The following is a 25,681-nucleotide window of genomic DNA, read 5'->3' as shown; positions in this document are numbered from 1 at the left end:
TGGGTTGGGCCTCGAGACACCGCTTAAAAATCAACTGAACCGGTCTCACACCAGCCTGGTGAGCAAGAGCGGGCGCTGCAGCGTGCGGAGCTCAGCTTGGCAGGGCTGTGCCAGCAAGTGCCAGCATGGCTGGCTGCACCTGGTGGAAAGGAAGGGGTTAAACATGGTCTTCCCAGCCTTATTCTCACCAACCCCAAGCTAGCAGGAGATCTTACATGAAGAAACTGGGATTTCGGGGCTGTGCTCCGAGGAGCCATTAGTTCTCCATCAGTAGAGGGCAGAAGGGGATCTAGGCTGGAGTAACACAGAGCCCAGGGAAGCTTTTTATCACCTCCTGTTAATTACAGCCTCAATCCTGGCCTGTCTGCAGGTGAGCAGCAGTGATCTTAGGCACCAGAAGTGCTTACAGACCGGACGGGATGCTCCGGTGTTACCCAGACAGAGCTCTTGCTGCCCTGTGCCACCACGTGCAGCTCCATTTGACAAAAGGGGAGCCAAGCTAGTGAGCCCAAGCTGCTAAAAGGATCAGCTGGGAATAGATCCCACACGGTCAGCTCCCAGGCCTCCTCCCTCCTGTCCTGTTTTACTACTGCTAACCCCCGTCAAGAAGAATCACAGTCCAGGTGGGATCAGAGAGAGCCACAAAACCCTGCCCGAGTGTAAGAAATGACTGAGCAAACAAAGCACTTGAGCCTCGTCTATTAATTTTTGGCACACAGATTGCCAAGCACTTTACAGGGGACATTGAGGTCGTTGTTCGAGTCAGGAAACCAAGAGAGACAAAATGACTTGCCCAAGGTCACCCAGCATGTTAGAGACAGTCAGGAACTGAATGCTGACCTTGCTCCCCAAACCTAGCTCTCTGCCCACTGGGCCAATGGTCTTCATTGTAGCCCCAACCTCCCCAGTTTCTCTCCTCCCATTTTGGGGCAGGGTTACTTTTAACCTTCGTAACTACACAGCATCTCCCTAAAGGCTTTTTGTCCCTGCCCAAGCATGGACTCCCCTGGCTGATTTCAGGTGCAAATTACAAGGCAGAGTGCTGGGCAGGCGGGGACGCCGTGCTCATTAGCCTTGATGGGGTAAGCCAGTCCCCCATATTTCATCACCCAGCTCTGAGGGGCACCACCGCCAGCTTCCCTGTGGCACCGAATGGTGCCGGCTCAGAGGGTCCAGCTCCGCTCCCGCTGCCCTTGGCATGCATTGAGGTGCCACCATGGCCACCTGCCCTCTCAGGCCAGGCCTGTGGGGTCTCAGGCAGTGCTTAACTGGCCTCTGCCTCGCTCCTTCCCAGCTGGATGCACAGCCTCCCTGCCACACACAAGCCCGTCGGCTACCTGCTATGCTCGGTGACAGAAGAGAGCCCGCAGGCAATGTGAGATGGCATTTCTGGGTAGATGGGGCCAGGGGCTCTCTCTGAGCACCTGAGCAGGCACAGGCTGCAGCACAATCCTTGCACAGGCAAATCCCTTCCATGCAGCTCTCATGCAGCCTGGTGTGAGGGACCCTGTGGGGGCTTCGCCGCAAAATGATTTCAAGGCACCACAAGACTTACAATCTCTTTCACCATGTTCTGCTGCTCCTGAACCGCGGCTGTGAATGGCGGGAGGCTGTCTGCCGTAGCAGAGCCAGTCCCCTGCTCTTTAGAGTCCTTGACAAAATCCACCTGCAAGGTACAGATATTTGTTGTTACTGTGTAACCGTGCCAGTGGCAAACCTCCTACAAGACTCTCCTTTAGCAAGAATTTACCTCGGATGACAGGCACACGTATCTGTTGAACATGAGGAAGAAAGGTGTATACTTTGTGACAGAGTTGACAGAGGTGCGAAAATGGAAGAGCACGGGGTCGAGGTGGGCATCCCATTCACTGGGCTTCTCATTCACCACGCTGCAGATGGAGGATCTGAGCACCTCAGCGCTGCGGTCGTCCAGGCCTGTGCAGTCTGCAGGGGTGAGGATCTGTGAGATGTTCCAGCGCTCGCATAAATGTCGGCTGACCTGCAAAGGCGGGGGTCATGCCCACAGGAGAACAAGGCAGGTTTGCACCGCAGCAGCTAGCAGCCCCCGCAGCAAGGGATGGCACAATTCCCATGCCAGGAGGTACTGCCTAGAAGAAAAAGCTCCCCAGAAAAGTTAGAGCCTGAGAAAATGTTTTGCAATGACTGTTCCTGTGCTTGAGGCTTTCCACAGGGAAGCTGGGTTAATCCGAGGGTAGGGCAGGAATCTCATGGACATGATATCACAAGATCTTTCCTTTGGAGCAGAGAGGTTGCAGCGTAGCTGGAGGACTTGCACCACAGAACCACAACCTTAAATCCCTGATGGGGGGAAAGCACTGGCAAATCATCTGCCACCACTTGTAACAGGACTAGGGCAAGGAGAAGTCACCATCAGCTCCTTTTCTCCCTTACACGGCACACTACAACTCTGCCTTTGGGACCTGCTTCCCAGAAAAGCCTGCTGAAGGTCACATTGCTCTTCCCTGAACCACCCAGCACCTGACCTACCTCCTCACAGAAGTCCCAGCTCTGACTGGCGTAAATGTTCTTGGATGCTCCAAACCTGAACAAGAAGAGGACACACAAGTGGTGTTACTCCATCAGCTGTAGGGCAGGGCCAGGAGTTCAGTCTTCATGGGATACACAAGGGACAGAGACCCTCCAGTGGAGCTGGTGCTAGCTGGTGCCAGCTGGGGCTGGCATGACCTCACCCCCCCAAGGGCAGGGAGAGGTCTGCTGGCTCCATCTGTTCCAAAACAGCCAAGCCTGTTTGCTTGTGAATGATAAGGCAGCAAGAGAAACAAGCAAAGTTTATTTCTCTGAATGCCCCTCTCTCCTGGCCACAAGCATTTTCCACAAGCACGTGACATGGTAACATGCACCACGTGAGTGCAAAATGAACACTTCCTAAGAGGGATCAGGGGACAGTTTTGAAGCTTCTGCAGAGAACTGGGGCATGAGTTGTATTGCCCTTGGGGCTGCTCGGAGAGCCACTTCTGCCTCTTTTCCCCCTCCCCTGGTAACGGGAGGATAACAGGCTCTTCCCAAGTACTTTGCAAAGAGCAACTGAGAGGCACTGCATGGTCTCTCCTGTAGAAGGGACAGTTCCTGCTCTCCTGGGGGCCCATCTTGTGGACACTGTGTATTTCTGCAACACACATCCCAGCTGCCCCATCTCACTAGAGAGGTGCAGTATAACCATCAACAGAGGAGCCCACCTGTAAAAATTTGCAGCTAGGGCTTTAGCCACTGATAAGGGATCTTTCTTCTGCAGAGGAGCAGCCTCAACCCACTTAGTGAAGTAGTCTGTCACAAGGAGGACATGTGTATTGCTCTGGCTCGTCTCAGGAAAAGGTCCTGCGTAAACAAGCATCACGAAAAATCAATGTGATGCCGTAATATCACCCAAATGAGGAAAGTTAAAAACCCAGCCCAGCAAAACCAATGACTGTGAATCACACGACTCTCTTCTGCAATGTCACTTGGCCAGTAGATTTCCGTGACCTTTGTCAGCAAAAACACATGCAGCACAGCCTCAGTTCTGGGAAGTCACGCACACCCACAGCTCCCATTGTGTGTGGAGTGGGAGCCGAGCCAGCCACACGGATCAGGTTGCACCTTGGTAGGCTGCTGTGGCCTCCTTGGCACTTCCTCACAGTCGAAGGCAGCTTTAATTCCCATGCGGGCGGCAGTAAGCCTGCCACGCTCCCTGATGGCTGGCGTGGAAGCCTTGAAAATCCCGTCTGTCAGATGCAAACACTCACCGTGAATGTCTAATCCCAGCACTTCCCAGGGTGATTCCACTTTGACAGGCCTTGCTTTCCGCGATACGTTCTTATTGTGCTCCGCAATCTGGCACGTTTCACACATTTTGATCTGCAAAGGGAAAAGACACATCAAAAGATTTTAAAATATGCTGACAAATTCTGTCAGATTCAGACTGGACAGGTTATGAAGGGATGAGACAAGACAGCATGGCTGAGCAGCTTCCTTCCAGACGATAAAAATAGCGAGATGCAAGAAAAAAAGAAGACTCCATGGGCTGACACAGTTCACCTTTCACAAAACTTACCTGACAGCTTTCTCTGACACAACAACCAATTTTCTCAATGTGGCCTATAGCTAAGACATTTCCCACCCTGTTATTAGGCAAATATTTGTTGTATTTTAAACTTCCACTGTCAGCTAGAAAAACCATCAGCCTTAGGACGCTGGAGGAGCACGGGCTGCTTGGACCATGTAACGCAACCATACTTCTTCAAACCACACTGTGGCAGAGCCTCACTGCAGGGAGCTGTCAGCCATAAATCAGGTGAGGCAAAGTGGCTGAGGAGAGCCGGCGGAAACATGGAGCTCCTCCTGTTACAATAGTTTAGAGAACTGGGCAGCTCTGGGAGGAATCCAGACTGCTCAAAGCTAGACTCTGCAACACTGGCCTGAAACAATCCCACATTCCTACGCTGGCCAGAACTGCCATGCACGAGGAGGCCTGACTGTCAGGAAACCCGTACAGGGAGAGGAAAGACATCCAGCTGCCTCGGGATATCCCAATAATTTCACCTGCAGTTACTGAGTGCACGGCTTCAAAGCAACAGGCACTGGAAACGACATCACTCCTGCATCAGGGCTCTTCCAGCTGCTCACTGGGGGGCTGCTGCCTGAATGTGCTGGGACATACTGGTGTCACAGACACGGTCGGTGCTCTCAACTTACCCAGTCCACAACATCCTTCACAATCCCCAGCCAGTAGTACCGGCTCTGAATCCGGTGCACAGTCTTTTTCTGGCCCAGGTGGTTCCCAATTTCTGTGAAATGGCTTTCCAGAAAGACCTGCCGCCTCCGTTCAGGATCCAGAATAACCTCGCGCTTTTCCTCCTTCTTGGGTCCCACGTAGTAGAGGCAGCCGCCTGCAGATGCAAGAGGTTTATCTAAAACCAGGCACTCTCACAGCCCTTCCAGCTACTCGGTCTGGGCAAAGGGGTCATTTTCCACAGCAGGAAAAAACGGTGGGACACACCGAAGGGGGACAGTTGCCTTGGGAGCTTCTGTAACACCTCTGGAGAACGGGCTAAACGGGCATCACCCCCAGATAACCCCAGGGACCCTCTTTTCTGCACCCAGTACTGAGCAGAACCCTCTGCCCCCATAAAGCCGCCCTTCCACCGGCCAGCCCTGGCTTACCCGGGGTGCCTCAAAACCGCTGCCCAAGGCACGGAGCCGGCAGGGGGGAGGCGGCGGGCACCGGCCACGCTGCACCCCACGGCCCCCCCTCCCCTCCCCAGGCTGTGGGGAAGGCGCCTCTGCCCCCCTGCTGCCCCCACAGCTCCCCCCACCCAGCCCCTACCCCCCCAGCACCCCCCCCCTCGGCCCCGCTCTCCTCAGAGGGAGGCCAAGGGCAAGGCAGGCGCTGCCGCTGTGCCCCCCCAGCCCCCGGCTGGCCCCGGGCGGGCTGTCCCGCCGGGCCCCCACCGTCGACGATGAATTTCTGGGCGCAGCGCTTGAGGTTCTTCCTCTTGATGGAGCAGAAGCTGGGCGGGAAGCAGCCCTCGGCCAGCAGCCGGTAGATGTCCTCGAATTTGCTGCTGGGGCCGCACGGCTCGGCCGCCACCACCTCCTCCTTGGCCACCAGCAGGGCCGAGTCCATGGCCAACATGGGCCGGGCCGGGCACCCCCGGGGCCGGGCTGTCCCCGCTGCCTGCGCGTCCCCGGCCCAGGCAGGGGAGGGAGGGGCGCGGCGGCGGCTCTCAGGGACGGTCTGCAAATAACCTTCGGCGCGAGCTACCGGCCCCGCTGCCTCGGCGCGTTCTCCGGTAAGGGAGGGGGGGTCCCGCCCACGGCCGCCGCCTTTCCCTGCGGTGCCAGCGCCGGGCCCGCGCCCCCCTCAGCACCGAGCCAGCCACGGGGCGAGTGTGCCTGTGCTTTGCCGAGGAGCGGGGCGGCGGGGGCCGCAGGGAGGCTGCAGGGCCCGGCCGCACCGACGCCACCGAAGTTACAAAAACCCGAAATGACACTCCCCCCACCCCCACCAGAAGCGTCAACCCGGAGAAAACGGACGAATTTCGCCTCCCTTCGTTTTTCTCCGTGTCCGGCACTTGCCGACGCGCCCTCACTGGCGCCCGCCCGGCCGGAAGCGGCGCTGCCTGCTGCGCGGCGGGGCCATTTGGCGGCCGGACCCGCGCCCGGCGCCGCTCCTGCCCTGCGCCGGCGGGAAACATGTCCGCGGGCCGCCCGTTCCTGGCCTGCGCCTGCTTCTTTTCGGACAACATCTTCGTGGGGCGCTACGGGCTGCACGTCCGGTACCGGGACGAGGCGCAGCTCCGCCGCGAGCACGGGCGGGTAAAGGCAGCCCCCCCCGCTCCCCCGGGCGCGGCGTGGGCCGAGGCCGGGCGGTGTGTGATGGGCCGCCTATGTTGCAGGCGCTGCGGGAGCGGGGCTGCCGGAGCGAGGAGGCGTTCGGGGCCGTGCTGCGGGAGGTGAGCGCGGGCCGCGGGGGGGGCGGCTCCCGGGGGGCACCGAGGGCCTGACAGCGGGACGGGCCTGGGCAGCCCCCGCCTCAGGGTGGGGGCACCGCATCGGGGCTCCTCTCAGGGGCTCCCGCCTTCGCCGCTGCCACACAGGCGGGGGGCTGGGTGGCAGCGGGGGGGGCGGGGGCACTGGGGAGACTTGCTGAAGCCGCAGGCCCCGGCCCTGATGGGCAGGCACATCTCCCCGGTGCCTCATCCCGAGCAAACCCGGTGCTGGGCCACGAGCGAAGGGAAGAAGCCCCCCCAAGGTGGGGGGTGCTGGCTGTTGCCCGCGATGTGCTTCCACCGGCGACACCCCCCACGCAAACGGTAACACCGCGTTAGCAAACGGCTGCCTGTGCTGCTCCCCAGCCGGCCCCCAGCACCCTTCTGCTTTGTCTTTCCTCCTCCCTTCTTTTGTCAGGTGTTTTTAAAAGGTGCCTTCAGATGGATCACCCAGGGACCCCACAGAGCTCCCATGAGATCTGCCCGCAGGACCCCCCCGCCGGCCACTCCACAGGGAGGGATCCGTGTTTCTTTCCAGGCCAGGGACAGAGATCTGGCCTACAAACAGCTCCAGTTCCACCCGGGTTCTTTTAAGGATTCTTGGCAGAACAATGATGGCACTAAATCATAGTAACAATTAAAACTGTATTTTCTTAACAGGATATTATTACTACATCACAGAATTTATGATTAGAGTGGCTCAGGATTTCTACAAGGAGAACCAATGTGGCACAATAAGCAGCATAATACTGAATTTATAATACAACTTAGGATTTCTAGATCCTAGCTTAATTATAACTTCTAATCGTCACCCGGACCCTCTGTACATTACGTCAGATCTTAACGCATGGTTTGCTGTAGCAATATAACCATCATCACGTAGACTCCAAAATCATATAAAAGAAAACAAGTCACTTAGTCCTTGGAGGAAGCAGACGATGGCGGAGGTGGGGGCAGACACGGCTCTCACTGCCCAGCAGCAGCAGTTCCAGTCCAAGTTCCCCACGTAGGACTTCCAAGTGCTTGATTTTACAGACAGTGCTCTGGGTGCTGTCCCAGTGTTCTGTGACTCTGTCATCAACACCACCGGGCTGGCTGGGTGCCTGGGGCCTTCAAGGCCAGCAAGAAAATCAGCCTGGCGCCCAAGAACATTGAAGCTGGTAGGGAGGGGAAAAAGAAATATGTTTGGTTCATCTACTTGGTTCACAGGACTGTCAGGGCCTGATAATAAGGGAAAGGGAATGAATACATGACCCGCTTGGTCACAGAGAATGGCTGCCTGCCTTACAAAATGGCATTAGTTATGCTAACCACGTTACCAGGGGTTGGGAGCAGGAGGTACAGATCACACCCCCCTTCCTTTTTTGCCAAGAAACGTTATAAACTAATCTCACGGGGGGGGTATTAAATAGAAGGAGCTGCCTGAATCAGTTTCTGTTTCCTCTGAAATGACAGATTAGCATGTCCCCACAACACTTAGCAGTAATCCCTTCATGACAAGTCCTGTCTTCCTCCCAGCAAATGTCTTTATTTTAGACAATACTTATATTGTCAGAACATAAGCCAGACTCTTTAAGCATATGCTGGTGATTCATGAGGCGTCAGAATGCCCGAAAGGACTGAAACCTCACAGTTCCACTTGACACGTCCATAGAAAAACTTCAGTTATTATTTTAAGCCATCCATAATGAGAACATGTCTCAAATCCCTCTTAGGCATTTGGCTTTTCAGATATTTATTGGACTTGTCTTAGTAACAGAAAAGCAAAGGCATACACCCCATCTCCCAGCGGTGCCCAGAACAAAAATAACTGGTTTAAAACAATGAGCAAATTCCTGGAATTGTTTTTAGTTATTCCTTTTGATTTTCTAACAGTATGCTCTATTGTTTACTTGTAGATTGAGGCAGAAGTGCAGAGGAGAAAACAGTGGATCCATCAGTCAGTGGAACGCAAAGCCATCATCTCAGAGTGCTACAAACGAAAGCACCCAGAAGTGTACATTCTGCAGGTAGACACAGAATCTGTTTTGCAAAGAACTGCCTGAGAGCTTCTTTTTGCGGTAGCAAGCCATCTTCCCCTCAGGGCTGCGCACAGTGCTAAAGCTAGAGTGAATTAAAACTAAAATGTAGCATATTAAACCTGAATTTAAAATTTTCACAGCATAGTGTATCCTCCAGGCAAGATTCCACCTGGCTTACAGCCACGTAAGGGTCGTCCTATATGGAAGCTGCACCAGCACTTGGTACCGGCCTCAGAATACCATTAGTACTTTAAACATAAAGCATCATTGCAGCAAACAGGGTTGGTGAGGTCTAACGAATATGCGCAGAAATCAGCCTGCATGGGCTTAACCCACAGACTAGGTACTAGTTACCATCAGCTGAAGGGGGGCAGCAAGGCTGCTTGCATGTCAGCACCCCACCACAAACACAGGGCAGCCCTTGTGGGCTACTCTGAATTTTCTGGTGTTTGCCAGACCCAGTACTTCCCAGCTGGGTAATTACCACAGATGAGCAGTGACACACCAACAAGTTCACACAGATTTACTGCTCTATGAGCCTTTAGTAATGAGTTCTGCCGTGGTCTGTTCTACCATTGCCTGTCATGATCTGTGTGGAGAAGTGCTTAAAGCAGAGCGGAGTCACTCTTGTTGTGCCAAGGCCATGACAAGATGCTGTATCTAGTAGAAAAGACATTTAGGACGTTAGGAGCCCATAATGCGACCAGGCTCTTTGCTGTCACGCTAATAATAAATTTGACCAGTTATACTTAGAAACCCACAAACCAGAGCAAGCAGCAACTTTACCTAAACCGCCAAGAAAAACACCAGTAACATTCTGCATGTCCTGCCACAGAAGTAACCCAAATGTGACCATCAGCAGCCTTGCTCCCTTGACTCTACATATTTTCCTGTGACTGCCTGAAGTCCATTTCCCTCCTGGGCTGTAAAAGATTTTGCAGGCTAACTGTGTTTCTGCGTATTTTTATCATCCTTCCCTTGACACCAGGATTCATTCCTGGCCCCAGGCTTTCTAGAAATCGTGAGATACTGCACGTCGCCGGACGCTCACCTCCATGGCCTCCTGCACTTCCTCGAGTCCTTCTCAGGTAAAGAAAACAACATGTCAGCCCCCAAGGTCTCCCCATGTGACACTGCAGCTTCAGTGATGACGGCTGTTTTCAAGCCCTGTCTTTAATAGCTCAGATTTGATACACGGCTGAGACAAACAGGATGTTATTTTCTGCTTGACGAGAGTCTCTGGAGAGGTAGTATGGTGCAGCAGTTACGCTCAGGATGACATACTGTTTTCCATTTTTCCAGTCCCAGCCTGCTGGTGTCTCATCGGAGCCTCTAGCTGCAGCAGGGCTGGGGTTTTGGTTGTACCACAGCCTCACAGGGGAGCCTGCTGGAGGAACACTTTTAGCCTTAGGGAGCTTGGTTTTCCCTCCCCAGGTGCTTTACCATTTCAGACAATCCCTGCTGGTTAGTCTGAGCTGAAATAGTTTCAGTCTAGGTTTCAGTCTTTCAAAAAGAGATCTGGGTTTTAAGCTTCCCTGGAGGCATCTGTGAAGCTTGCTCCCTACCAGAAATGCTGACAAAATGCAGAGGGGAAGCTGCAAAGTTGCCTCCTTTTCTGAAGGCAAAAAGAAAGACACAAATGTTGTCTGTGTGCAGGGCTCCTGGATTTGTCCAAGGCATGATTTCCAGACACACAGCCTTTTCATGCTGCATTTATCTCTATATCCTGTATCCTTCTATATCCTCAATACTGAGCTCCCCTTACACAGACCTTTAGGGCTTTACCTCGAAAGGCAGCTCAGAAGGCCTGGTCTTCTTCCCAGAAGGTTGGCATTGGATGAGTGAAGCCTGCATCCCCTAAACGACCTTGAATCTCCTTCTTCCAGGAGGCTGTATTGGGACCTTCTGTGATAAGCCATTGATTCACCACCCTCCCTCTATACTCTAAAAACATTTCCTTGGCACTTACAGCAGGCATTTAAATCAGTGCCAGATCTCCTGACTGGATAGGGAAGCCTGGAACTGAGGGGCCAATATAAAAAACAACAAATATATCCCAGAGCTGATCCCAGGGAATGGTTCCAGCCCTTTGAGCAGCCTAACCACAAAGTGAAGCATGTGGGCCTTGCGTTCTCACACCAGCACAGTATAGCTAGACAGCACAACAGCCAAGAACACTCTCATCTGTTACCTTCCCCAGCAAATGGTGTCTCCCTTCTCTTGACAGATAAGAGGATCTATCGGCTCCCAGTGTTCACAGAGGAGTTCTGCCAAGCATTTGTGAATGAGCTGGAGAACTTTGAGCAGTCGGATATGCCTAAAGGCAGGCCCAACACTATGAATAACTATGGGGTAGGTTTCATCATCTTTTGTGCTTCTTCAAGGGGAGCGTTCACGAGCAGACTGTGTTTACCTCCTTGCTTCAGAATCCCTTCCAAAATGCCTGTAATTTGAGCACAGCAGTTTGGGCACAGCACAGTTTGATTACAGCCCCCTTGAAGTGAAAGGGTTGAGGGAGTCTGTGTTACACAGACAAAAGGACAGGGGAACCCAGAGAAAAGGGATGGGAGCTGGTATCTCAGAGCAAAGATCGCCCTGTATTTAAGCAATACACATTTAAATCAAGGAGTCAGTTTTTAAAGAACACTCAGCTTTTGATCTTACTCTGTCTTTTCCCCAATCACTTTCCACCTTGATCCCCCTTCCTTTGCCTGTAGCTGGAGCCTTTGCTCTAAAGTTCTGTAGCTAAGCAAGGAGCAGGGTTGGAAGAGAACAAGGCAGCTCTGCAGCAGCTCTGATGAAGCAGCAGATGTAGCTGGTCAGCTGTTCCCATCTTTTCTCTTTGAGACAGGTTTTGCTAAATGAGCTTGGGATGGATGAAACTTTCATCACACCCCTACGCGAAAAATACCTGCAGCCCATAACGGCACTGCTTTATCCCGACTTGGGGGGCACTTGTCTGGACAGCCATAAAGCATTCGTTGTTAAGTACTCGCTCCATGAAGACCTGGATTTGAGCTCTCACTATGACAATGCGGAAGTCACCTTAAATGTTTCACTGGGAAAAGACTTCACCGAAGGCAACTTGTACTTTGGGGATTTCAGGCAGGTAGGGAGCATATTCCTAATCTGGACCCTGATTCTATTCCCCTCTACCTCCTCACCCCCCCGAGTTTCAAGGCATTAATTGTGTTCCAAAAAAACAATTATTCACTCCTGACAGTCAAACCGTCTTTGTTCCTTCCCCCCTTTTTAAAATGTCTTGATTACACAGATTTTCTGCTACAAGCACATTACCAATATTCAGGCTTCAAAGAGAGGACAGACAGCTGTTGTAGTAGAACCTGGAGTGAAACAAACCAGTCCAGCTCTCCACAACTGAAATAGTGAGCAGGAAGGTGCTGAGAGAGAGAGAGAGAAGAATTTTATTTCAGATGAGACTTGTAGCCCCTACTTCCAGGGGACTCCTCACATGAGAGGGGTGAAAGCTCCCATACACCGGTGAAATAGTCTTTTTGATTGAAACTCTGTCTTTAAATTGATTCCCTCTGGACCTGGCACTGGGAATGTCTTACTGGAAAAAAAAAAAAAAAAGACTTGTACAAAACTGCTGCCAAGCCCCCACTGAAGTGGCTGCATTTCAGAGGTGCAGCGAGTCCTCTCCATGTTGCTTACTGGGTGCTGTGGGTGAAAAGGTGACAGGTTTCAAGTATTTAAGCATTGCTCTGCTAGGGACTTTCTGATGTAACACCATATCCACCTCCCTTTGTTCCAGGATCCTACCCCTGTGCCAAAGTACATAGAGATCGAGCACGTGGGAACCCAGGGGCTGTTACACCGAGGAGGGCAGATCCACGGGGCACTTCCCATTGCCTCTGGGGAACGCTGGAACCTCATTATTTGGATGAGATCATCTGCCATCCGCAACCAGCTCTGCCCCATGTGCAACAAGAAACCTGAGCTGGTGGAAGCAGAGGGGTTCGGAGACGGGTTCACAGAAACCCTTGAAGATGATGTGCCCGAGACTGTGAATCTCTGCTCCTTGTGGTAGCAGACAGTAGAGCCTGGTTTCTTCAGACTAACTTGCCTAAAGCTCCTTTCTGACGCCTCAGACCGCACTAACAGACTCTAATGGATGCACAAGTCATGGAAAAGGTAGCTGGTGCCTTGGAAGGGGATGGAAACCCATTCCTGCTGGGGTTAGGGAAGCCAGCCACTGGGCAGCTGAAAGAGCCGGTGCTCAGCTCGCCAGGGCTCACACTCGCTGGTGAGCTGGAGGGCTGCTAGTAAGATGTAGAAAGCCTTTGATTCACTGCAGGGGCTCTAAATATTTTCCAGGTGTACAGGGAAAACAGGCAGAGCTGCTTGGCCTTTGTGAAGACCTCTGTGCCAGCAGCAGCAGCACGGGGCCTGTGCTGGAAAGAATGGTACAATAAAGACCTGCATTTCACACCTCTGCTGTTTGCAGGGACTCCTGTCGTCTGTCAGGGGATGGGGAAGAGTTTTTTGTTGCTGAGTGACACTGAAGGATCTGCTCAAAAGTGATCCTCAACAGGCTGCTGGGAATAACCTGGAATTACTGTTGCAGCAGGTTTAGCTAGCCCAGGCTCAGAAAAATCCACTGGGAGCAGTGTAGGGAGAGCTGATCCCTGGGAAGATCTCTCAAGGGCTCTGTCAGCTCTTTTGAGCAGAAATTTCCCTGTCAAAGATTCTGTGGGCTCTATTAAGGAGAAACGGGCTTCAGAGACAGAGCTCTCGGAGCCCCCTGCTGCACAGCAAAACTTTCCAGAGGAAGGAAGGAGTGTACCTTTAACTCCCTTGCTTACGCCAACAAGTGAAAATATATAAACCAGCTCTGAGCCTGGGCACCACCGGTGGGCCTGGGACTGCTTCATTTGGCACCGCCTGGCAGCTGGTGTGGTGGAGGGTCAAGCGCTCTTCTCCCTGGCTCACTGCCAGCCGGCCGAATTTGTGGGCATCTACACAAGAAATGAAAGAAGCCAAGTGTCTCTTGATTTGGTGGCCGCATTTGGCTCTATGGGAAATTAATCGTATATATTTGATAGACACGTATGCCACTGCATATATAAGGGGCCGTTTCATTCACTTATTCAACTGCAGTAATTACAGCGTGCGGACTTTGCCTCGTTGCTAATTGGGAAAGGCTGGCTGCGCTGGTACAGCTCGCACAGTGCTGATTTACGCCTTCCCAGCAGATCTGCTGCATTTTTTGGGTGGGTGCCATTAGCACACAGCGCTGATTAGCTTCTCATTAGCAAAACCCCTTAAAACTGCATCTCGGGGAAGGATCACAGAGAAGAATCACAGAATCATTTAGGTTGGAAAACGCCTCTGAGACCTTCTAGCCCACCAATTCCTGCAGCACTGCCCATCCACCCCGCAGCCATGTGGGTTTTAAATACCCCCGGGGTGGTGGCTGCCCCGAGCCCCGCCGCTCCTCACCACACCGGTGCTCCAGGCCCTGCCAGCTCCCCGGCCCGGCCACCGGCTGTCGCATCCGTGCGCGGAGCCAGAGGGCGGCCGTGAGGACACCGGCCCCGCGGCCTCGCTGCCCGCCTGGACCGGGGGGGCCCCGGAGGGCCCCGGAACCAACGGGCGCGGCCGCGCTGCCGGCCGGCCCCGCGTCGGGCCGGAAGTGGGGGCGCTGCGCGGAGCCGGCGGCGGCGCCGCTCGGGGCCGGCGGGGCGGGAGCCCGGCCCGGCCGCGGTGAGTGCCCCTCCCCCCCTCCGCTCCCCCACCCCCCTGACCTGCGGCGGGGAGCTGCCGGCACGGCTGAGGGCACCGGGGGGGGGGGGGGCAGACGCATGCGCGGGGCCGCGGGCCGCGGTGCGGGGGGGCTGTTAAAGGGCCGGACACGCGGGGCCGCGCTCTTAAAGGGGCCGCGCCTTGCGCCGGGCTCTTAAAGGCCAGGACAACTGGTACGGAACTCTTAAAGTGCCAGCGCACCCTGCGCAGGCGGCTGAACGGTCAGAACGCCCCTTGCCGAGCTCTTGAAGGGCCAGCGCGCCTCTTGCCGAGCTCTTGAATGGCCAGCGCGCCTCTTGCCGAGCTCTTAAAGGGCCAGCGTACCTATTGCCAAGCTCTTAAAGGGCCAGCGCGCCTCTTGCCGAGCTCTTGAAGGGCCAGCGCTCTGCAGCTCCCTGTGTTCGGACAAAGAATGCGGGGCGGCCCTTCCAGCTGCAGCAGGGGCAGAGCAGCAGCCAGGCCCCTGGCTCCCCGCCGAGGGCCTGGCCCGGCTGGTGGCCAGGAGGAGCCGCCCCACGGTGGCCACGGACCTGGCAGGGTGCGGGCGAGACCCCAGTGTTGGGGCGCAGCCAGCCTGGGGTGCTGCCGCCATGGATCCGGGGCTTGTCCCCTTCACATGGCCTCGACCCGTGGTCACCGGGACGCTCCTGCCTGCGCCCAAGTTGATGAGGGACTTTCATCCTTAGAAACTTAATTGTGTCCTTAATTGTCTTGATGTTGGTGGGGTTTTTTTTCTGATCAAAATTTCTGTTTGGAAGTCAATCAGAAAGTTGATTCCCTCGGGAGTGGATCGCGGATTGGGAGTGTCGAGGTGATCAACGTGCGGTTAATTAAATGCGGTAGTTGGAGGGTGGCTGAGAGAAAACATTTCCCGGATACTGCTCTGCCCATGGTGCTGGTTTGTTTTTTAAATTAATGACTTTAAAATAATGCCGTCTCTGGCCTGTGGCTGCCGGCAGCCGGTAGGGCTGATGGACGGGGATGCCAGCTTTATGCATAATCTGTTTTCAAAAAGCAAATTGGAATATTAAAAATTCATCCCTCCCCTTGGCTTGTGCCCGCTCGTGGCGCTTTAAATAATGGGGTGATTGACTCCGTGTTCAGCCTGGGGAGGATGGTTTCATGCTGCTGTCACCACAGCATCGATCACACCTTGCCGGTGTCCATCTGTGGGTGCCGCGTCTTCCCGGCCGCTCCAGCCCCGGGGGGGTGCCCCATGGCGGCAGGTGGCTCAGCCGTGGGGCATCACAGACACCAGCATCCAGCCCCCAAGCAGCCACCCACGGTGGGGATCAGCCCGCGTCCCAGTCATCACATCTAGGGACAGATAGGAGCACGGAGAAGACCTGGTGGAAAACCTGCTTGGGGGTGGGTGTGGATGAGGGCTGCCCAGGGGCCCCTGCGTGACCGCAGCTCTCCGCTGAGGGCCCTGTTTCGTGGGACGGTGGCGTGCAGTGGGCATGGCTGCATGGTGGGTACCCCCAGCTCTCTGCGCGGTGGGAGCTCGGCGAGAGCGGAGCGTTAACAGCCCCGTCTTCCAGGGCTGGTTGGGTCGGAGTTGGATTTAGGGGTTTGGGGGCTGCTGGACATGTTGCACCGAGTGGGGGTGGTCCCCCCTCGTGGCACTGATGTAACCTGTTCCTTCCAGGGGCTGCTGCACGATGGCCCATAGCCAGGCTCGGAAGCGGTCACGAAGCAGGAGCAAAAGCAATTCTCGGAGCAGACAGGAGAGGAGGGAGAAGAAAAGGAGGAAGAGCAGCAAGGACTCACAGCAGGGCAGCAGCTCCCCTCCGAGGAAGCAGACCTCTGGGTCTCACAGACACAAGTCGAGCTCGGTGGCAGCTGGGGAAGGTAGGGGAGAGGCCCACGACCCTGTTTTCCTGGGGCAGGTGCACGGAGGGGGCGCAGCTGGGAGAAGAGGATTTCTGCTTTTAGCTACGTCGGTCTCTGTCGCCTTGCCGGCCCTTTGTGCCCGTTATAGTCTCGTTCTGACAGGCGTGGAGCCCTGCAGCCCCCCTGTGTGCTGCTCTGGCAGCGTGGCACCGCACACGATGTGTTAGAGTTGTTGGCACAGGGGGGTCTTTGCCCCAGCGTTTGGGGGCTTTGGTGTTGAGGCAAGAAAGGAACCAGGCTGGGAGGGGGAGAACCAGCATCCCTGCTGCTGGGGGGCCAGAGCTGCTCTGCTCAACATCTTCCTGTGCATTGCAGAGAAGAAGAAGAAAGGAAAGGACAAAAAGAAGAGGAAGGCAAGTCCCTCCTCCTCTGAGACAGCATCTTCATCCAGCGGCTCCTCGTCTTCCTCTTCCTCCAGCTCCTCTTCTGGTGACTCCAGTGACAGCGACTCCAAAACAAAGAAGAGTCGACACAGCAAAAAAAAGCAAGCAAAAGAGAAAGACAAAAAGAAGAAGAAGAAGAAGAACAAGAAGAAGAAAATAAAGAAGAAATCAAAAAAGAAGTCAAAGGAAAAGGCTAAGGAGAAGAAAGCCAAGGGAGAAGCAGTGCCCGGCCCCTCGCTGGAGCAGTGGCAGAAGGAGTCGCTGGTGGACACGGGCCCAGGTAACGGTGGTGGTTCCCTCCGGCCGAAGCCAGCGCACACAGGCCTGGCGCTGGGGAAAGGCGCTCACACGCTGTTCCTGGGACCCACGGGAGGTGTCTGAGGGAAGCAGGGCTGTGTGCAGGGCTCCAGACTCTCCTCCTTCGTATGTATCGTGGCAGCCACACCGAGTAAATGTCAGGAGCCACACTGAAAGATTCGTTTGTGAAGTGTTTAAATGTGGTTTATAGCTGTGAGTGGGGAGCAAAGGTGGCAAATGGAAGGGCACAGGCAGCAGTAACACCCAGGCAAAGCTGGTACAGGCTTTGGGATGTGAAGTGACCATTCCTTTGCATGGTTCATCCCTGAACCCTGAGTACCGCTGGGAAACAGGTGTGACCCGTGTGTCTGTTCACCGCGGGCGTGATGCTGTGCCCCTCAGCCAGGAGCCGGCCCCACAAGCACGGCTCTGACTAACTGATGCATTCCAGTTCTGACAGACGAACAAAAATCGCGAATCCAGGCTATGAAGCCAATGACAAAGGAAGAATGGGACACAAGGCAGAGTGTCATAAGGAGAGTTGTGGATCCCGAAACAGGGAGAACCAGGTATGACCTCTGGGCAAAGGGGAGGCAGGTGTCCATCCCCGTCCATGTTGTGTGGGTTGGAGTCCTGGAGGGTGCCCGGCCGTGGCACTGCAGTGCCATGTGTAGAACCAGGTCCCCTTCAGCAGCAAAAGCCCAAGGCAATCCCTCGCAGCTCCCCTCCCGTCAGACCTGGTGTAACTTACCCAGAAAGTGACATGTTTGACACCAAATTACCCACTTGTGCTGGGGCTCCACACGAGGGGCACCAGGCGGTGTTCCAGCCGGGAGCTGTAGGATGCAGACACCGGAGCACCCTGCTGCTGGAGGCAGAAGGTTTGTTCCTTGTGCTGTGAAGGGTCCAGCCTGTCCCCGTTAAATGGGACTCTGCAACCAGGGGCAGGGCTGGAAGCTGAGCGGTGACTGACGCCTCCTCACCCCACTGCTCCGTGCACTTGCCTTGTAGCTCTGAAGTGCTCAGCCCCAGTTATCACCCGGGTGCGAGGAGGGAGCGCGTGCCACTTGGGGTCACAGACAGCAATCAAACCCAAGTTCATTTAGCTGCCCAATAGAAATGACCCAGTTTTTAATAAACTGCATCTTCTCAGCAAAGCAGAAAACATCACGCTGAAGAGAATTGGGGATGACAAGCGTAGTCTTAAAATAGAAGGCAGCCTGCAGGGCTCGGGGAGGTGTGGAACAAAGGTCGGTTCCCTGTAAGGCACATAACAAAGATGATTAAATTTCTGTTCACGTTTGGAGGTGTGAGCCACCTCGGACACTGCTTGGAATTTGCTCAGCAAACTGCTCCTCAGGCTGGCTGCCTTTTGGGCCCAAACTGGCTCCTGTCCTTGGCTCTGTAGTGTCCTGGGGCAGCCAGGGCCATGCCTGAACTCCCGGTGAAAAAAGGAAGAGTTTTTGCTGGGGTCGGGGCTGCTGCTGTTGCCAGCGCAGCCTGCGTGTGGTGAGGTGGCAGGCGATGCTTTTATGAAGTGCTTTCTCCTGCCGTGTGCAAGTGTGGCTGGCTCTGCGCACAGCAGGCAGCGCCCGCAGCCTGGAGCAGGGACGGCTGGCCCATGCAGGGGGTGCTCATTTCTCAGGGGACCCCACCTGTCCTCGCTGCGGTGACATTCATCCCACAGGAGCAGTGGGGAAGCCTGCTGTGCTAGAGATACAGCCAAAAAAAAAATACCACAGGATGGACCTTCAGGGACAAGCCGGGCTGGTCTTGCCTAGAGGCGCGTCAGCCCAGCACCGGGTCCTGGGCATGTGTCGCTGTGAGGGGGCTGTGGGCTGTGTGGGGGGGCTGTGGGCTGTGGGGGGGGGCTGGGGGCTGTGTGAGGGGGCTGGGGGCTGTGTGCCGGAGCTGGGGCGCACCAGCAGCCTTCGGGGTGGGCTGAGGGCTCAGCTCCCTCTGTGGCGGGGGAATGGCACGGCTGGCAGGAGCTTGCCAGTAGCCCTCACGGCTCACGGGCCTGTGTTTGTCTTCCAGGCTTATTAAGGGCGATGGAGAAGTACTAGAAGAAATCGTCAGCAAGGAGAGACACAAGGAGATAAACAAGGTAGCAGGAACGCGCCAGCGGGTGGGTGCAGCTGTGGAGCTGCTGCACCCAGGGGTGTTGCCCTTCCCCCCTGGGGACCCCGCTGACCCCAGCAGGGCAAGCCGAGCCCTGGCAGCTCCACAGGGGCCCCGACGGGTGGGTCCTGGTGGTCCTTCATTCTTGGGCAGGCGCTGCTGTGAGCACCCACTCTCTCCCTCTGCAGCAAGCCACCCGGGGGGACGGGCTGGCCTTCCAGGTGCGGACAGGGATGCTGCAGTGAGCACGCGGGTGCCAGCCGTGGCAGGAGCCTGTCCCGCTGCTGGTGCCAGCCCAGGCCTGAGCCTCCGTCTCTGGACCACGACGGTGACCTGCGCCAAGACACTTCCCCAGGGGCAGTTTCCAGCCGCTCCGTAAGTTGCTGACAGGGAAGGAGAGTGGCTTTAATGGTTCATCTCCCAGTAAACAGCTTCTCTCCTCCCTCTCCTGAGGCCAGCGTGGCTGTAACGCACGCGAGCCCTGCTGGCCCCAACACCCCTCTGGAGGCTGGTGGTGCTGGGCAGCACCCAGGGGACAGGCTCGTTGGTGCTGAGCACCTCAAAGTGGTGCTGTCCCATGGCTCTGGGTGGGCAGGAGCCAGTGCTGTGGCCTGGGCAGTGCACGTACCAGGGCTGCAAAACACAGCTGGCTGCCGTCGTCCCTTCAGGGGCTGCTCGTGGCCCCTTCCTCGCTGGATCTGCGTGCCCCCTGCTTACTGGGGGCTGCAGCTCGTGGGCCCTGGGCACTCGCTGACACCCCAGCAGCCATGGCCCTGCTTGGGTCAGCTCTCCTCTGCGCCTTCAGGTGCCACCCTCCGCTGTGCCCCGCGGCTTTACTCAGCCTTTCTGCAGCTTCATCTCATCAGGTGGTGCTGGGGGGGGCACTGACCGGGCTGGCTGTACAGTGGGGGGGTGGGCAGGCGCTTTGCAGAGGGGGGGCTTTACCTTGCTGTCTGTTCCTGCACGCAGTTTGTGTCCCCTTCCGCACAGCGCAGGCCCTGGGCAGCAGTGGGGCTCAGGGCTTCTCGGGGCAGTGCCCGTGGCCACTGAAGCAAACACCTGGCCCTTCCCCCACTGCAAAGTGGATAAATTTACAAACGGTAAAAAGAAAAAAAGTGGGGGAAAAAAAAAAAAAAGGACAAACACATTAAAGGACAAATGGGTCCTGCAGGACCGATCTGCGCAGAAGGTTTCCACGCCCCGTTCGTTGCTGTAGCCCCATTAAACTGGTGTCTGCTCATGTCTTGGATTTTGTGCCTCGTCTGTTTCTAGAGTCTCCCCTCCCCCCAAAAAAGACCAAAAACAGCCAGAGAAGAGCCTTCCCATTTCTTTAATCTGTGTAACTCACAATGATACTGTACACAAAGCACACCCAGGCATTGGAACGATGCACTAACAGCAAGGAGGAGAAGGAAGTTGTACAGAAGGTTTGTCACACACAAGCAAGTCATCGGCACGGTACTGTACACACAGGGGCGTCCCGGCCTCCGCTGGTTCCCCCCACACCTCTCTTACCCCTAAAGCAATTTTTTATAAATAAAATATTGTTGGAATATAAAATCGACAGTTGAGGGTATCAACAGGCAGAGGGTGCTGAGGAGGGGGAGGGGGCTGTAAGGCTTCTAGAACTAATAGGAAATGCAGCAAACAGTGGCGATACCTGAAGAAGGGGCTGCTGCAGCAAGCGTGGTGGCTGCTGGGCGGCGCAGGAGCTGGCCAGTCACCCTGTGGCTAGTGACTGCTCTCGGCTCGCGTATCGGACACTGTAAACGTTTTTTGGTATTAGAATTTCGCCTCATCTGACTGAGTGATCTAGCAAACCCAGGAAAACAACTCGGAGGGAATGCACGGGCTCCTCTTTTTATTTTTTAAAAGACTTTAAAGGGACAGCGTCAGGTAGAAAGTCTGGTCTGGTAGCGCAGTAATAGAAAAAGCTGCTTTTTATAAAAAATCTGAGCTCCACAGCAGAGTTTGATTCCCATGGAAACAGTTTTAAAAAAAAAAAAATTAACTACTGAGGCAGCCTGCGCAGCGCGGGCTGCACTGTGCTAGTGTGCGAGAGCGGGACGTGGGCTGCAGCAGAAGCAGTGCGGCCACGCCGATGGCTGCCCCGATAACGGCGACAGGGAGGAGGACAAGAAACTTCCTATTCCTGCGTTTCAAAGCAAACGTGTTATTAGTAACAAAGGTAAATGAGGTCTTTAACCTGACAGTGCCCCTTTAGTAAGGATGGAATATACATTCATCTTTCCCTCACTGCATCCAAACGGATCCTCTTCCATAGAGGTGGAAAGGCATTGGGTCACATGCATTGCTCTCCAGAACAGCTCGGAACAAACAGATTATAAACACAGAGTTAAAACTATTGCTATTGTTCTTTGAGTGAGTAGCACGTTGATCTTTGCTTCGGAGAGATGAGTGCCAGATGGGGGCGGCTGAGGACAGGTTGATGGAGACTACGATGGACTGAATCGGTGGAGAAAAACTTACTGGCATATTTCCTGGTACCTACACCCACCTCCTCTAGTATTATTGCAGCAATAACGGTCCTGCACTACAATTGCTTCTCCGCGTTGGATCCGTAGAATGGCAACAGATGGGGGGGCCAGGGAAAGGGCTCGGGCAAGTGTCAAGAAGCTCAACAAAGGATGAGGACGGAGGCGCTATGATTGTCAGTCTAACCGGTTAGTAGCTGTTTAAAACATGAAGTGATGGAGAGGTGAGTAGAATATTGCACTTCTGCATTCATTGACAGTTACATCAAACTTGGTCCATAAAATAATTGCTTTGTACATAATGCCTGAAATGAAAAGCTACATTTTAAAATATTAATAAACCCTGAAGGTTCCAGTCCCTCCAGACATTTTTTTCTCCTCTACATAAATAAATAACTTTCAATTCTTATATCCACTTCTTATGTTGAACATTTACATTCGCCTCTGTTTTACACTATCTACACATAAGAAAATGTGAACATCTCGTCAGCATCGGAAAATGTACAGATCATGCCTCGGTGGTGGACTTGGAGGGAAGTTGAATTTTGCAAAGGCCATATCCAAATTTGTAGAAATTATTTTGTGATGTGGTTTGGTGACTTCACAGGATGGATTGTGGCTTGGCTTCCTACTCGGATGGCATCTGTTTGATACGACATTCGACTAGCAAAAAAGCTGGGACAATTCACATTGTTTTTAAACCCAGTAAGCTCTGGATGTACATTCAGAGAGCTCAGGTGAGTCGGCAGAAAGGGAAGTCAGTTTTTGGTAACAAAAGTCATCGGATACATTCTGTAATTGAAGAATTATCAAAGAGAAGCAGTGGAACGTTTTGCAGTCGGGCTGCACAACGTGGGGGCTGCACTGGGCGGCGGGTGGGCAGCGGGGTTTGAGTGTGCCACCGGCTGGGCTGCTGGCAGCACTGTCCCTCCTCTGCCTCCGCGTCCACCCTCCAGCGCCAGGAACACGGGAGAGTTCCCTTGGGTGTCTGAGGAGTTGGATTTGCCTACCGTGGCCCAGAGCCCGTGAGCAGAGCAGCGTTCACAGTGCTGTGTATCTCAGTGCGGCCGTCCTGCACTTCGTATTGAAAGGTAATAAAATGAAGCAGCCAGTCTAAAAAATTCTTTTGTTATAAATAAGATCCTCGTAAGTAGAAAGTGATACAAAGACAGGAAGGGGTAGGGGGGGAAGCAGGGTTACACGCACTGGGGGAGCTCGGTAGGACTATAAAATCTCCACGTGAAGAGGCCAACGGGAGTCTGGAAACGGGCACTCCAGCTGCGCCGGGGGGACCCCCCTCTGCTCGGGGAGGTGTGTGCCAGGGGGGAACCTGCCCCGGCAGGGCCAGCACTAAGGGGCTTTCTGGCCAGCCCTCGCTCTAGGCACTGCTCCCCTCCGCTGCTGCAGAGCGAGGCGCTCCCGTTCCTGTCCCGTGCACCACGCGTGTCCCCGTGTCCCCGGGGGGCCAGCCCTGTGTGCCCGCAGCCCCCCTCTGCCACGCACCCAGCCCTGGCTGGCTCCAGCAGTGCACAAACCATCCGCCCAGGCACATCCACTGAGAAACACACCAGGAAAATTAAGATATGGCCTTTTCTTAAGGTTGCCTGACATTGTTGGCACACTTCCTTACAGTCTCCTTACTGCTGGAAAAACTTCTGCGCAGAATTTTTTTTTTTTAAATATATACATATACATATATATACGTGTGTGTGCATATGTATATGCATATATGTATATATATATACACACACACCCTGGCTTAGCAATATTTCATTGTCATGCACTACAAACAGTTAGGTGTAGCTACATGAGATGGTAACAGGTTTCCATTCTAAAAATCATCAGTGCAAAAAACAATGAGGTTTTACAGTTCAGTAACTACAGGTAAAAGAAGCGAGTCTAGTTCCCATGAAAGCTGCTACTGAACTTGGAGAGAACCTGGGAAGAAGAAAACGTCTCAGAGGTGGGTATTGAGAGAGTCAGACCCTGCATTTGGATGAGAACTGCAATGCGATCTAGCTGCTGAGTGCCTTCAGCTGCTTCCAAATATACGGTGGTTACTTTTGGAAAGAATATATAGCGAGGATATTTGGAGACTTGAACAGCAAATTAAGTGTCTGAGGTTTGTAACAGCTGAAACAAATAGCTTGTATTCCTCTTTTAATCAGACAATGCATTAAATTCCATGGGCTTCTAAAAGGTCTCTTTAAAAAATAACAGTAATAACAGTAACGACCCCACTTTCTCAGGCGTGAATCTGCCGACGTTCTGCCTCTCCCAACAGCATCGATACATCTTTACGCTTGGCCACTGCACGTACTCCTCCAGCAAGAGGCTGAACTTGAAGCTCTTTGTACAGGTAAAGCTCCCGGTTGCTCTGCCTGGCACAGCCCACAGTGAATCCCTCGCCTGGGGCTGCCTGTGCATGCTCACCGAGCCCCACACCCGCCCCGTGCCGGCAGCGGCACAGCACCTCAGTCTGACTCCTGGGACAACCAAGAACAAGTTCCCCCAGCCTCATCCCCTGTTCCTGCAGCTCTGAGGACAGCACTCGGCGATGGCTAACAAGGCGAGGAGGCACGTATTTACAGTCACTAAACCTGGATAAGAGAAGGAGGCAGGAGAGAGCGCGACCTTCACCTGGAGACTTCCCCCCCGCCCCCCCCCCCCCCGCCCTGATTTCCAGCTGTTCCTTGGGCTCCTGCTGCACAAACCTGACGCTCCCGCTGCAAGGCCTGCACGTTCTGCGTGGGAAGCATCCCATCTCTTCCCAGAATACCATGATGTTATTAGAGTAGCACCATATTTGCCCTTCCAGCCCGTCACGCTGGCCTTGTCCCTCTTTCCTTTTGTCTTCTCCTCCAGTGGCTGTAGCTGACAGTCGCTGGCTCTGGCCTGGCTACTTCTGCCCCAAGAGGCCAGACTCTAGCCGGGATGCGGCGCTCCGACCCCAGCACCCTGTGGCGATGCTCATGCTTCTTTGGTTTCGTTCCCTGTCCCTCTCCTTGTCGCTGTCGGACTGGCTTTGGGTGCGCTCGGGGCGGTGGCAAGCGCCGCCGCTGGTAGCCGAAGGCTGGGAGGAGATGGTCCGCAGCAGGTGATTCCTCTTGCGCAGGAACTCGGTCTGGCTGGGCAGCCCGAAGCTGCCCTTCCGCAGCGCCATGCGCGTGGTGTTCTTGGCCGGGCGCGAGCGGTGGTTGTACTCCAGCTGGGCCAGGTGGGCTGCGTACCCCTCCGTGATGAACTGCAAGACAAGAGGGAGCAGGGCAGGAGTTAGGAGGATGGGACACATTTCCCTGATAGCCACCGTCAGCTGAACGTGTTTGCCATGCCAGGTTCTCCGGGGTGATGCCCAAGACAGACACAGGCTTGCTCAGCCAGATGTGGTCCTGCTACGCAGCACCATTCCTGCCCTCTTGGCAAACACCAGCTCAGTCACCAGCCTCAAGATGACCAAATTCCCACCGCCCTCCCATGGGAAGCCCCCGGCAGCGCCTCCCAGGCTCAGACAAGCTGGGTCCTACCTGACACTGGTTCTGCAGCTTCTTGGTGGGTCGGCCAACGATGTAGATGTGTGTGGGCGGGAGGCTGATGGAGCTGTACACAGAAATGTCCTTGGTAGATCCATATGCCGCATGGATCCTCATGTGGAGCTGCAGGGAGACAAAGCAATGTGCCATCAGAACATATGGGCGTCCCGTGCTGCTTCAACAGGCACGGCTTTGTGTTTTTTTTTTTTTTTTTAAAGAGCATATGTGGGAATCTCATGTCAATAACTTATGTAAGTTCCCAGCTGGATAACACACCGCTGTGCACAGCGCTAATTAACAAAGCCAGGGATGTTTACAGGCCAGACCAAGAGGAGTAACAGCAATACAAAAGCAGATCTCTGCTTGCCGATCCACAGCCTTTCCTTGAGGTCTGCGGGGGGGGGGGGTGGGGGGGTGGGGCGGGCGGGCGGGGCGGGCAGGGACGCCGCACACTCCACTGTCTCCGTGTCGCTGGGGGAGAGGAGCAGTTTGCAGGCCCCCGGTGCAGTGATCACTCTGCCAGCCATGCTGCCACACACAACCCTGCCGCTGAACTCTGCTGGGCAGAGGGAGAGGGGACAGGCAGCCACATGTGCTGCTTTGCAGGGATGCGTCTGCCTCCAGCGCAGGCAGAGAGCAGCTCCTGGCCCACCCCTCCCTTAGCAG

The 25,681-nt window shown here is 54.8% G+C and overlaps 3 protein-coding genes and 1 long non-coding RNA gene across 13 annotated transcripts in view; 2 read left to right on the top strand and 2 right to left on the bottom strand.

Moving 5' to 3' along the window:
- Positions 1-6,168: 6,168 nt before the first annotated feature.
- Positions 6,169-12,987, top strand: OGFOD2 (2-oxoglutarate and iron dependent oxygenase domain containing 2). The gene is made up of 7 exons (XM_037375401.1): positions 6,169-6,336; positions 6,417-6,473; positions 8,408-8,518; positions 9,519-9,618; positions 10,758-10,882; positions 11,382-11,639; positions 12,306-12,987. The coding sequence occupies exons 1-7, from the start codon at positions 6,214-6,216 to the stop codon at positions 12,579-12,581; spliced, it is 1,050 nt and encodes a 349-aa protein (XP_037231298.1). The 5' UTR covers positions 6,169-6,213; the 3' UTR covers positions 12,582-12,987.
- On the bottom strand, positions 10,889-14,144 carry LOC119142449. Its single transcript, XR_005102275.1, has 4 exons — positions 13,994-14,144; positions 13,338-13,509; positions 11,828-12,104; positions 10,889-10,973 (listed from the first exon to the last, which is right to left on the bottom strand). It is a non-coding gene; the product is annotated as an uncharacterized LOC119142449 (long non-coding RNA).
- Positions 14,145-14,152: 8 nt separating this feature from the next.
- On the top strand, positions 14,153-20,230 carry ARL6IP4 (ADP ribosylation factor like GTPase 6 interacting protein 4). Its single transcript, XM_037375411.1, has 6 exons — positions 14,153-14,257; positions 15,945-16,147; positions 16,505-16,852; positions 17,321-17,438; positions 18,907-18,976; positions 19,179-20,230. Exons 2-6 carry the CDS (start codon positions 15,958-15,960, stop codon positions 19,233-19,235), a joined length of 783 nt encoding a protein of 260 aa, XP_037231308.1. The 5' UTR covers positions 14,153-14,257; positions 15,945-15,957; the 3' UTR covers positions 19,236-20,230.
- Positions 20,231-20,839: 609 nt separating this feature from the next.
- Positions 20,840-25,681, bottom strand: part of PITPNM2 (phosphatidylinositol transfer protein membrane associated 2) — a 140,840-nt gene continuing 135,998 nt past the window's right edge. For all 10 annotated transcript variants that reach the window (XM_037375377.1, XM_037375382.1, XM_037375379.1 and 7 more), the window contains 2 exons: positions 25,010-25,138; positions 20,840-24,729 (listed from right to left, as the gene is read on the bottom strand). In XM_037375377.1, coding sequence (XP_037231274.1) covers positions 24,385-24,729; positions 25,010-25,138 — 474 coding nt within the window. In that variant the 3' untranslated portion in view covers positions 20,840-24,384. The remainder of the gene's footprint in view (positions 24,730-25,009; positions 25,139-25,681) is intronic.

This window comes from Falco rusticolus, chromosome 1, assembly GCF_015220075.1.
Source record: "Falco rusticolus isolate bFalRus1 chromosome 1, bFalRus1.pri, whole genome shotgun sequence".
Taxonomy (NCBI): domain Eukaryota; kingdom Metazoa; phylum Chordata; class Aves; order Falconiformes; family Falconidae; genus Falco; species Falco rusticolus.
Note: the sequence above shows the minus strand (reverse complement) of the source record. Positions and strands in the feature narration are given on the sequence as shown.